At 39.7% G+C, this 11784-nt stretch overlaps 2 protein-coding genes and 1 long non-coding RNA gene across 3 annotated transcripts; 2 read left to right on the top strand and 1 right to left on the bottom strand.

Moving 5' to 3' along the window:
* Positions 1–655: 655 nt before the first annotated feature.
* LOC130744427 (uncharacterized) lies at positions 656–2822 on the bottom strand. The gene is made up of 2 exons (XM_057596613.1): positions 2580–2822; positions 656–1813 (listed from the first exon to the last, which is right to left on the bottom strand). Exons 1-2 carry the CDS (start codon positions 2820–2822, stop codon positions 656–658), a joined length of 1401 nt encoding a protein of 466 aa, XP_057452596.1.
* A 1484-nt stretch (positions 2823–4306) lies between these two features.
* On the top strand, positions 4307–9033 carry LOC130744426 (GCN5-related N-acetyltransferase 4, chloroplastic-like). Its single transcript, XM_057596612.1, has 2 exons — positions 4307–4374; positions 8736–9033. Exons 1-2 carry the CDS (start codon positions 4307–4309, stop codon positions 9031–9033), a joined length of 366 nt encoding a protein of 121 aa, XP_057452595.1.
* Positions 9034–9468: 435 nt separating this feature from the next.
* LOC130748091 (uncharacterized) lies at positions 9469–9917 on the top strand. The gene is made up of 3 exons (XR_009022586.1): positions 9469–9530; positions 9630–9670; positions 9877–9917. It is a non-coding gene; the product is annotated as an uncharacterized LOC130748091 (long non-coding RNA).
* Positions 9918–11784: the final 1867 nt, after the last annotated feature.

Here is an 11784-nt window from a genome sequence, read left to right as displayed (position 1 = left end):
AGTCTTGAGAGATTCAAACGTAGAGTGGTAAAAAAATCTTTCAACACGCACCTGCTCTTACGGGAAATATCGGTGTAAAGAAAAGCCTCAGTCCCAGACTGAGCAAAAGTCCTAGTTTCCACCGGCACACATTCAGAATCGCTACACGAGCACAAAATACAAAACTTAAAGGCACAAGGGCGAACACGGAGAGAAAAATGGATAAGCGAAATTCTGACAAACTTTAATTAAATAACACGGAGCAATGTTAATTACAAAAGGTAAGAGAAAATTAATGCAAAATACTCAAACTGCATTAACGTTTTCTGTTTCCCTTGCGTTTTCAGCAGCCGCAAAATACTCAGCAGTGAAGCCTGAGGGGTCATCAGGGCCGACCAATCCGTGGGGGGCAACCCTCTTGAAGGCTCCCATTCCGCCGAGGTTGATTCCTTCATAAAGATACTGGACTTGGGTTTTGGCGAGGAAAAAACCACGGCCACACTCTTCCACAGCCTCAGCAGCAGCCCCGGCCACTCCTTGCTCGGAGAGTTCTGATCTCGGAGTCAGCACGGGTTTCTGCATCAACAACAACTTTGGCCTTTGTCTCTAGTTGAGACCTTACCTCGGCGAGAGACTCATTCGTCGACCCCAACTCACTGCGTAGGAACGCGATTTCCTAGTCCTTAACAATGCAGGCGGCCCTGCTCGCGGCGATGGCTTCATTCTTCGCCTCCAACTCCTTCTGCAAATCATCCCGCTCGTCCTTTAAGTCCTCCATTCTATCTTCACAGGCGGATAAGTCGGTCTCGCGATCGTTCATCTCGATTCCCAAATTGGTCAGCTTTGTAGTTTGGGCCACCACCTGAGTCAGCAACTTGTCACGTTCTCCGTACGCTTCAAGTGTGGCGAGACGATACCTCTCAGCCTTCTTGTGGAGTTCTTCAACTTCAGCGGATGTAGCTGAATCCTGGGATGACTTGGCGAAGAGACACCCCGCGCGCAAAAGGCTCGAGATGGCTTCTTGTGCCATACCATCAAGGTCAGGATTTTCAGCTCCTTTCATATTACCGAAGAAAGGGTCAGTCAGGATAAAGTCGACAGGAGTGGGTTGCTGGTTTGAAGGAGAGCTCTCTTTCTCGTCAGCGTTCGGATCACTAACGGCGAGGAAAGAGAGGCGGGGGGAAGGTGAGACGGCAGGAGCTTGATCCTCATCACTGTGACTCGCTGTGTGGACTGGGGAGGCCCTGGGTGAGCTTGCCCCAGCTTGTGGGGATGGATGGTCAAAAGGGAGGATTGTTTGAGGGAAATCAGAAGCAGCGCCCTTAGGAGCACTTTGACCAACAAGAGTCTCCTTGGGAAGGGGCGAGGCACCCGCCTCGCCCTCCTTGGGTGCCTCGCCCTCCTTGGGGTTGGGCTCATCCTCGCCCACCATGCCTTGGCGAGGAGTAGATGTTTCACCGGTTTTGGTGGCCTTGGCTCTCTTGACCTTTTTCTTTTTCTTTTTCAACTTTTGGGGCGAAGGAATCACGACCCCAGACTTTCCATCTGTGCCAAGGTCACCCCCTTTGGATTTTTGGGATTTTCTTGTGGGGGAAGGTTGAGCAGCATCATCGGTAGGCCTCGGTGCCGGCTCATCAATCTCCAGCGGAGGGACGGTGTCTGGTACCAACTCGCCAGACCCAGGAGCAGCAACATTTGGGGCTGTCCGGACAGTTTTGGAAGGAACAACATCGATCGAAGATCCAAGCGTAGGATCAACCGAGGTGGATCCTATGGTCCGCTTCTTTGAAGGGGAAGCGGCGGTCTCGGCATCAGCATCGACGACAACGTGTTTCTTCTTGATCCCGTTAGTGTTAAAAACAGGAGGGAACTAAAACACTTTAGCAGCAAGGGCGCGCTTCAGTGCGGCTTCAGTAAAGTTCATTCCTCCTAGGAATGAGTGGAAGGTGTTTTTGCGAGCGGCTTCAAGCAACTGTGAGCACTCGAGGATGGGGAGCCCAGCGAAAAAGACAAGAATGATTTTATCGTCATCACTCAGCGACGCATCTGACGGCAACGGAACGTCGCGAGGGCTCTTGGTCCAGTAGAAAAGGGAACAAAGCAGTTCCGTCACGAAGGGTGAAAGCTTCAGGGTAAGTGGGATGCACGATTATGCGGAAGTACCAGCGCCCAGGTCCCTTCTTGACGTTGCTCTTGTAAGGAAAGAGGCGCTGCCGGCCCGTGCGAGACTTCAAAGAGATCCACCCAGGGGTCGGGGTCTTCAAAGATTTTGGCTCAACGACGTAGAAATAGAAGAAGTGGGAGGTCATCGCTTCAAGACCAACGACGTTACAAAGAATCTCAAAACACCGAATGAAGGCTCAAGCGTTCTGATGGAGCTGGCTTGGAGCCACGTTAATTTCCCTCATCACTTGGCGAAGGAAGGGGGAGAAGGGTAGTTTGATACTAAGGTCGAGGAAAAAGTACTCATAGACGTAGAAGAAGTGGGGGTTTTCCACGCCTTGTTCAACAGTGCGATGTTGTCAGGGTCGGCGAATGCTTATGCATCGCCCGGTGACGAGAACATCTTCGAGAGACTTCTCGTAGCAAAGCCCACATGCCTGGCAGGCTGTCTCAGTAACGGACTCGTTAGAAGACTGCTCAGAGGGTTGACAAATGGCTCCTTGGGTGGGGGTTTCGTCCGTGGACTGGGGAAGAGTGGCGAAAACCCGGTGCCAGAAGGCGTTGATTTCACTCTCAATAAGGGGAAGTCCTCCGAGGGAAGGAGGGTTAACCAAAGGAGGAGATGCGGGACCGGCGCTGCGGGATCGAGAGGATCCTTTGGTGCGGCGCTGAAAAGTCATTTCTGCTAAAGGGAAGAATAGGGATGAAAAGGGGAAATGACGCAAGGTTGTCAACTTTAGCAGATTGTAAGGATTCCCGAAGTGGTGAATGAGGGGGTGAGGGAGAATTTAAAAGTTGGGATGAGCAGCGGTTTGGAAATCGTGCCCCATGATGGCAGAGGTGGAATGATTACTCAAAGAGTGTGGCGCGGATTTCGGGAAACAGGGGCAACGCATTAAATGAAAAGTTACAACGGCTGTAGCTTATTGGTTCGAATTCAAATTGGCAGGTTTTACTATGATTTGAAGAGACGTTTCAAAGATAGCAGTTGAGATACCGCAGATTTGCTGACCTTTGCACCACTCAGGGGCGCTGCGTGTGGCACAAGCTCAACACATGTCAAAATATCACAATTTAGGGCACGTGCGTAACGGTGACAAGGCAAGCAAACCAAGCGCCATCACCACAAGCCCACTTGTGGACTCAAGCCGCTAGGGGAACGTAGCAAGGAGTTCAAAATGTTAATTTTTAAAGTTTTAATCATCAAGCCATGTTGGCCATTACTCTTTGTTGTTATACCTTAAGTTTTAGCATTAATTGGCTTCTTGTGGACCGTCGCCTTAGTTTTTCTACTTAAAGACACACTTAGCTCTCATGCTTCGAGCTCGGTGTCTTGTGGACTTGTGGACCAGGGTCCCTCGCCCAGGAGCGCCAGCTTGGGGCGATGAGCGGACCAGGGATTTGGGCCTCCTCCCCGAGGCCCAACCGGCCCAATAGAAAGGGTTAGAGGCGCCAAGCCCAACTCCACATCTATAAATAGGGGATGAACACCAATTGTAAATGACTCTTAGCTCATTTGAGAAATAACAAGATTGAAATTTAGTTACTTTCTCTCTCTAAAGCGGTTACGCTCTCATTCTCTCTAAGAATCTCACATCACGTTCCTTACACTCTAGGTACTATACCTCATCTCAATGTTCTTGGATAGAACATAAGGCAACAGTTGGGGGACCAAAAGTGCAATTAAACCTTTTTTTTCGTTTTCTTATCAATTGTGCTTTTATATGGCATTCATTTTAGTGATGAAAATGAGAGAAATGTAAAGGTGAAAGTGAAATTAGCATTGTATTAGGTGGTCATCTTGCATATCCAAAACCACAAATATATGGCCTATCACCAGTCTTCCTCATAATAACCAAACCTTTTTCCTACTAGGCCGCGTCTGCTTCATAGGTCAAATCTCGCACGATCATGGATCATGTTTAAAGAGTAATTATAAATAAAAATAATTCCTTCCCAAAATATGTTTGTGTAAGAAATACAAAAAGGAACTTTACTTAGGATCCCCTTACCATATCAAGTAAAAAATGGTTATAATTTCATTGTGGTATTCCTTTGTGGATTTTAATTAATATTCTCATAATGCAGGAAGAGCCAGTAGATAAGACCAAACACTGGGGTGATTTGGAGGAGGAGGAGGAAGAAGAGGAAGAAGAGGAGGAGGATGGAGGAGGAAGACATGGAGGAGGAGGATCTTGAAGCTGGTATTCAGTCTGTTGATAGTCTCTCAAGGTATTGTTATTAGAACATTTTATTTTCTTGTTTATATAATGTGTTGGCTTAAATTACGTCTTTTGAAGTGCCTCAATTTGATTAAGAGATTGGCTTTGCTATTCTTCGTGAAAGATAACTTGCATAATCATTTTCAGATTACATGGCATGGTTGGCTATGTCTTTGAGTTTTCTTGTTTTGTGTCGAGTGTCAAGTGTTAACTACAGCTCAAAATGATGATCCTAGAGAGAACATAAAAATCCCAGTATTTACCAAAATGTAAAAAGAATAAAAAAAAAAAAACACCTCCTTGTGATGGTTAAGAATTCATAGGCTCTTAAGTGGTTGGTATCCTGTTTCTTTGTCTTGGGGCTGCTGTTGGGTTATTGGGGTGCTTTTTTGGGGAGTTTTTCTAAATTCGTGGGGTGTATCTGTTGAGATTTTGTTTTTCATGCCTTTTTGTTATGAATTAAAATTTTGTTTTCGAAAAATAAAGAATTATAACGGTTCCATAGAATTTTGTTTATTAACATCCTGGATTTATGTTTAGCGCAATTGATTGTTCGAGAGTCAATCTATATTTTACTGAACACTTACCATTCTTAAAGCTAATATTAGTTTTTTTTTTTTTGAATGGTAATATTAGTTATTATTATTTACCACTACAAATGCACTAACATTTTCAACCCAATAAAAAAATCATAACATTATCAGTACTGGTTTTTGTGATGCTTCAATACTTAATAGTACCTTCACTTTATCTTGTGTTTAAAATTTTGTTTAGGGAAATATGAAATGGAAATCAAATATTAGACTAATTCTCCCCGGATTTTTATAACCTTTGTGAGTGAATACTTTTCTTTGTTTGGGACTCAAATGAATTTATCTATATTATATATAATATTTTTTTAGTTCAGTATTGACTAATTCTCCCCTGATTTTCAACAATGTTGAAGAAATTAAGAAAAGTGAAATGAACTTTAAATTTGATATGAAAAATGGTAAAAAGAGAGTCGCACAAGCGGCACAACAGACGTTAATCTAAAATTTAAGAATAAGCACTTGAGTTTATTATGTAAGCATGGATGAATATCTTAAGAGTTTAGACTAGAATCGATCATAAATCCTAAGATATATATATATATATATATATATATATATATATATAATTAATTCAGTACTATTTTCCTCTACTTAAACTGCAATAAAATTACTGTCTCAAATGAATCCTCTAATCCAAAATTAGGCCTTCCCAATTATAATATATAGATTTGGTGATGATTCTATGCATCAGATAAAGAACAGTAGAAGCAAACTGTTACTTTATCTCACCAATTTTCGTGGATGCTTATTACTTCTTCGTTATTCTTTTCACTGTCATATCTTCTATCCTACAATTAAAGGTTCTCAGATCACTGTTCATGCTCCATCTTTTTTTTTTGTTACGGGAGAGGAGTGGGCTGGGCCTACTGAGTTACATGGTGCCCCATTTCAGTGCTACTCTGCACACTATCTTCTTCCTCTTCCCGACTCCATCAGTGTTATACGATGTAGCGAATAGGTGAAGTCATCAACTGTAATTGCTGGCTCTATTCCTAGATGAAGGATCTGGAAGCACCAACCTCCCATGCCGGCTAGACTGGAAACCTAAGTCTGCCTCAGAAAACCAGCTAGAATTTTTGCTTTACAGGTTGGGCCTATCTGAGTATTATGATGGCCCTATTCATTGCTATTCTTCACCCAGTAAGTACTTCTGTTCTACCTTTTAGTCTATGTCGTACTCTGGTTTGTTCCCTCTGTAATCATCATCATCATCTTCCCAGTAAGTACTCTCCCTATTACCTATCACCTACCTCTTTTCCCTCATAATCTATGCCATACTCTTTGTTGTTCCCGCTGTATGCATCATCATCTTCCCCTCATCACTGCCTTTATCTGCCTATGCCATACTGCGGATGTACCTCCAACCTACAAATTCCAGCTTTCAGTTGCCTTAGATAGGTTCTGCATCTATACTCTGTACTGTACTACTCGCTGGTGATTATACAGCTGTGTGCATCTATTCCCAACCTAGCTATATGGAAAGGCTTATAGGGCTTCATGGTGCTATAAATACCATAAGAAGAATAGGATTCAAACACGGTGACTGTTGTGTGTTTCTTTCCTTTCTCTTTGGTAAGCCATGATTCACATCTGTTTGTGTTTGTTTTGTAAGCATTAACTACATAGTCGCCGCTGAAGCTGTCGTGGCTATTCGTCTAACCTTTCCCTCGCCGAAGCTCTTGAGGAACCGTTTCGTCTCTCAGCTCTCTGGTTTTGCTCATTCTGCAACCTGCGCTTTTTATCGTCCCCCTTTGCTGGGTTTCAGCTCCTAGGTATGACAAACACACCCACACTCTCTTTCTTCTGTTTTTTCCTCTCTTCAATTTCATCTTGAATCATCTGGGTATGCCCAAAAATCTTTCCTTTTTTGGTGCTCTGTTGGTGGGTAGGTGAGGCAAATTGTTGCAATTACTCTTTCTTTTGGGGTTTATAGATGATCATCCATCCCCATATGGGTATCTGGTTTGTTGTGAAATTTTGAATCTTTTCACTTTTTTCTTTTGGATGGATTGTGTTGGTGATTAGTTAGATTCAGAAATTGAGATAGGCTTAGAAGAGGTTTATTTTTTCATTTTTTTGTTGATTGTGTTCTATTGGTTCACCTTGTGCGGAGATTCATTTTGGGTAATTGTATGGGATCTAACGTTGGTGATCCTGAATTTGGATTTGTGTTTTTTTGCATATATATATATATATATATATCGGTTGATGTGTACCTCCTAAATTCATCACTCATTTTACAAAAGGCTACTTACTCCTTTTGTTTCTGCCAAAATTACTTTTCCAATGTGAAAACTTGTAGAGTTTCAAAGCACACTAAATATCTGCATTGCTTGATTATTATGATGCAGTGGTAGCTTCTCAACAAGGCAAAATTACTTATTCATGGAAACCTACTGTAAATGGGAGTAGAAGTCAAGGGGTGAACTGGATGAGGAGTGGTGGAAAATTTCTTATTTAGGGTGAGTTTGAATAAACAACTTAAATAAGCGTGTATAGCATTAAACGCTTAGCGTATAAGCACTTATTTATAAGTTTATTGAAATAAGCTCAACATAGATTATAGGTAGTTATAAACGGTTTATTGACGAGCTAATTTGACAGCTTGTGAAACAAAGTCAAACCAGCTCATAGGTAGGTTATTAGCTATTTATTAGGTTCTCTCAATCCCAAACACTTGGATAAATGTTTCTGCTATATAAGCTCTTCCAAATGCCGCCTTATTATACTTTGACATGTTAAATTGGCTAGGAACTAAAGCTATGGTGTATGGATGTAGGACTATGCAGAGCCAGTCAAGTTGTTGATTTATTCCCAACTACGTCTCTTGAAATTATTGTCCGAGAGGCCAGGTTAGAGGACTGTTGGGAAGTGGCAGAGACTCATTGCAGCTCCTTCTTCCCTGAATATTCCTTCCCATTAGATTTTGTGATGAGGATGGACAGATTGGTGGCTATGTTAGCGGGATTCTCTATACCAAGCGGTTGCAAAAGAACCTGTTTGGTTGCTGTTATTGGCAGCTCACTTGATGAAACTTTCTGATTTGGAAATGAAGATTTCAAGATTGGTGGCTTTGATGGGAAATTGAGCCTCAACAAGGGATATGTGGCTGGCATATTGACAGTAGATACCGTTGCGGATTTTCTTCCTAGAAGGGCACCACTATGACAGAGAAGGTGAGTTAAAGCTTGTTTCTGGAACATGGATTAGTGAAGATCACTGAAGATTTATTTGTCTTTAGGATTTATGACATAAATCTGACCTGTATAATGTTTTCAACTTTTGATTTTTGTGTGTCTTAATGTGGCCCCATCATCCTTAAGAATGGCTTCGAAGGCATTTATCATTCTATGTGATCAAATAAGTTTAATATCATCTTAGGGTTTTGATTAGTTGTATGCCCAATAAACACATGCTCATGCTGTCATGCAAGAATTATTCAGATGAAGAGCAGGATTGTGTGAAAAGTATATATGTATATATTGACTGTTATACCAAACATCAGAAATGTTATCTGGAAAATGATTTTTTGCACCAAGCAGATGAAAATATTTCCTGAAAATCATTTTCTACACCGAAAACATAAACCTCAATATTTTTCAGATAGGTAAGTTCTGTTAAATCATACATACCCAAGTATTTGGAGTTGACCTAGAATCTTATCTTTTATGAATACTTTTGACTCCTCTTCAAAATAGTTCACTTCTTATTTTTCTAATTCTGTAGTGTATAGGCCATGTCGTGTTATAACATTCTTAGTTTACATTTCATTATGTAGGACTGGAATTGCATACATATCAAATGTGGCGGTAAGGGAAAAATTTAGGCAAAAGGGAATAGCTAAACTATTGGTGGCCAAGGCAGAATCACATGCCAGAAGTTGGGGTTGTCGTGCCATTGCATTACAATGTGATTTGAAAAATCCTGCAGCCACAAAGTTATACAAAGGCCAAGGTTTCAAATGTATCAAGGTTCCAGAAGGAGCTAACTGGCCTCAACCAAAGACTCCACCGGATGATAATTTCCACTTCATGCTGAAGCTTCTCAACAAACCAGTTGCTTCTAAATCTAATTAGATGCTTAATTGGACAAATTATTTGCGTTGTAAGAGGGGAAAAAAGTAATTACTACTATGGGGACTGTCTGTTATTGAAGTGCATATGTAAGTAAACCAAGGAATTAGAGGAAAAATCATTTGAGAACCTTTTAGATTGCACCAGCAGCAAGCATTTGTACAGTTACTGGCATTCACTTTAGCAAGCATTTGTATATTTGTAAAAAGCTCCCTTTAAGTCTTAGTTCCCCCCTTTTTAAATTCCTTCCTCCGCCACTGAATACCACCCCGATCTTCATTTTCTCATTTTTCCTGAACTAAATTTAGGAATATGATGATGTTCATGCTTCTGTTATAAGTTTAAGTTTGTTTTGTGACTTTCTAAATTCCTGAGGTAGGAGAAGGAACTCCTTTCTTTAGATTTATTTTGTGCTGTTATTGTTTTCATACAAGATCATTTGCTCATAGGTTTTTGGGGTTTAAAATGAGGGAAAACTCCTTTGAGGTACATGCCCAATGGTAAGCTACATTTTGTCTCTCATTTTTCTATTTAAAATGTGATTTTCAATCATTTTGGTAATATACTTCTGAATGGTTGTTCCTTTCCCTAAATTTCAGTTTCTGAAAGGATTAGGAAAATATGCATGGACTAAGGACAGGTTTGATTACTTCCAATATACATAATTGTAATCCAGTTGATTTTTCAACAGTCACTTCAAAAGCTTAGCATTTCCCTAACTCTGTTTCGAATTCTTCTATTTCCTGTTTTATGAATGCTCCATGATGGTAGCATATCTCATCTGCTATATAAACACAGGTTAGTGAGATTGTTTATCATTAATAATTTATTTGTTTATGTTTGCAGAGTGTGAGATTGATTGCTTTAAAGAAGTCAATTTATGAGACGGAGAATTCAAGGGAGTTCGAGTGATTTGGTTACCAGGGTATATGGACTATGGAGTGGATGCCATCATAGAGCAGTGAAGATGAAAATAAGTAGGAACAAACTTCTACCAGCGATAGAATCAGTTGCTTTCTTGATCCAGGTTTCTCCTTCCTCGACCTTTCACATTTTTTTTGTGAATTTAATTTACATTATGAATTCATTATTGACTTGGGTTTGTGGAGAGTTCAGGAGTTCTAAGTAAAAGCAACAAAATCTCCTAGGATGAGAACTAACTAAAGAAAAAATAAAAATAAAAGGGAAATTCTAAGCTATTCTAGGAATGATCAAATGTGAGAGCCAGTAAAAACAACTAAAGGGTCAAAATTGCTAAGCACTATTTGCCTGTGTTAGCACTGATTTTTTCTACATTTGTTTTTTAAGATTTATGTTTATAAAGTGGCTTTGGATGGTGGTCGTATCTTACCTTCCAACTTGAGAGGACAACCTTCATTATAATACCAATAATAATTTTTCTGCTTCACCAAAAAAATTATAAGGACACAACTAATCTATAATGGTAGATTCACAAAGAAAAAGATTACCAAACCTTAGGCTCCTCTTAGCCTTTCTACATAATCTATATCTTTATATTAGTTTGCCTTAAGGTATGATTTCGCTACATTTTTTATTGGTTTTCTGATTTATATTTTGTATAGATGCTTCGATTTTCATCTTATCAGTTATAAGATACAAAGAAATAATCCTTTGTTTCACTTGCTGTCTTAAATTTGGCTTTAATTACCATGGAGTGGTGCTATAAGAACAATACTTTGCTGAATAAAAATTATATTTAGCTTAATAGTCTGTTGGAGAACTCAACGATCATACCATATTGCTTGAAAGGTTTGTATTATATTGATCTATCCAGCTATGACATCCTAAATTAGTTTCCAACTATGTTACAAAGAGAATGGGAGAACATGGCATGTAGAGAAACCAAATTTTAGAATAGGAGAAGTGACACCTCATGTTATGTACCATTTTATTCCATGTATTTATATAAGATTATTACTTTAGAGAACGTGAATACGCTTACTAAACATTTTGTTTGCCTCCCATGATTCCTAATATTGAGGTTTAACTTTTGTTGGAAGAAAATATTAAAAGAAGAGAGGGTAGAAGGGTAGGTGGGAAAAAAATATATAAAGAGTGATTTTAGGTGGGTGGTCATTCCTAAGGGTAGACTTCTCACGTGAAGAAAATGTTATTTGCTGATCTTTGCTGCTTTTCACATTGAAAGTAGAATGAGTGAACTTTTCATTGGTATTTACCAATTTATTAATCTTCATCTACTTGATTTTAAATTATATTTAGTTCTTTTACTCCACCTTCTATGTACTTGATCATTTTAGTTTGCTTAATGGGAAATCATGATTTATGATTTCTCTGTTTACTTCCATTTCTGAATTGTTCAAATTGAAGATATTTGGATCTTAGATTTTATTCCAGATAGCTGTATTATGACTCTAAAATCTATATCTAATGGATATTTCAACTTAAGAAATCCACTATTTGAAAAATTGATGGCTTCTCCTTGGTAGCTTGGTACACAGGGGCATCTCCTCAACAACCCATTTAATGTGTTGTCTCATTCTTTGAGCTTACATTTTTGTATTGATAACACTTAAAGCTTATGTGTGAACCCTGCTTTTTTGGTGGACATAAATTTGTATTGATCAAGTAAATAGATCTAAATTTTTAGTTGTATTCACTGTATTTGCAGAAACACATGCTGGAAGAGAACACATCTGCATTCAGTACAGGATTCTAAAAATTGATAGTGTGAGCCTTTTAACTCCATCTGAATTGTGTATTTGAATCTAAATG

The sequence above is a fragment of the Lotus japonicus genome, chromosome 3, assembly GCF_012489685.1.
Source record: "Lotus japonicus ecotype B-129 chromosome 3, LjGifu_v1.2".
Classification (NCBI taxonomy): domain Eukaryota; kingdom Viridiplantae; phylum Streptophyta; class Magnoliopsida; order Fabales; family Fabaceae; genus Lotus; species Lotus japonicus.
The sequence above is the reverse complement of the archived record's forward strand: the minus strand, read 5'-3'. Positions and strand labels throughout refer to the sequence as shown.

Bases quoted from the DNA above. Each gene is read 5' to 3' on its own strand.
- LOC130744427 (XM_057596613.1), bottom strand. From the start codon at position 2,822: ATGACTTTTCAGCGCCGCACCAAAGGATCCTCTCGATCCCGCAGCGCC. The intron at 1,814-2,579 runs GCATGTGGGCTT...GGGATCAAGAAG, and splicing joins TTACTGAGACAGCCTGCCAG to AAACACGTTGTCGTCGATGC.
- LOC130744426 (XM_057596612.1), top strand. From the start codon at position 4,307: ATGGAGGAGGAAGACATGGAGGAGGAGGATCTTGAAGCTGGTATTCAG. The intron at 4,375-8,735 runs GTATTGTTATTA...TTCATTATGTAG, and splicing joins TCTGTTGATAGTCTCTCAAG to GACTGGAATTGCATACATAT.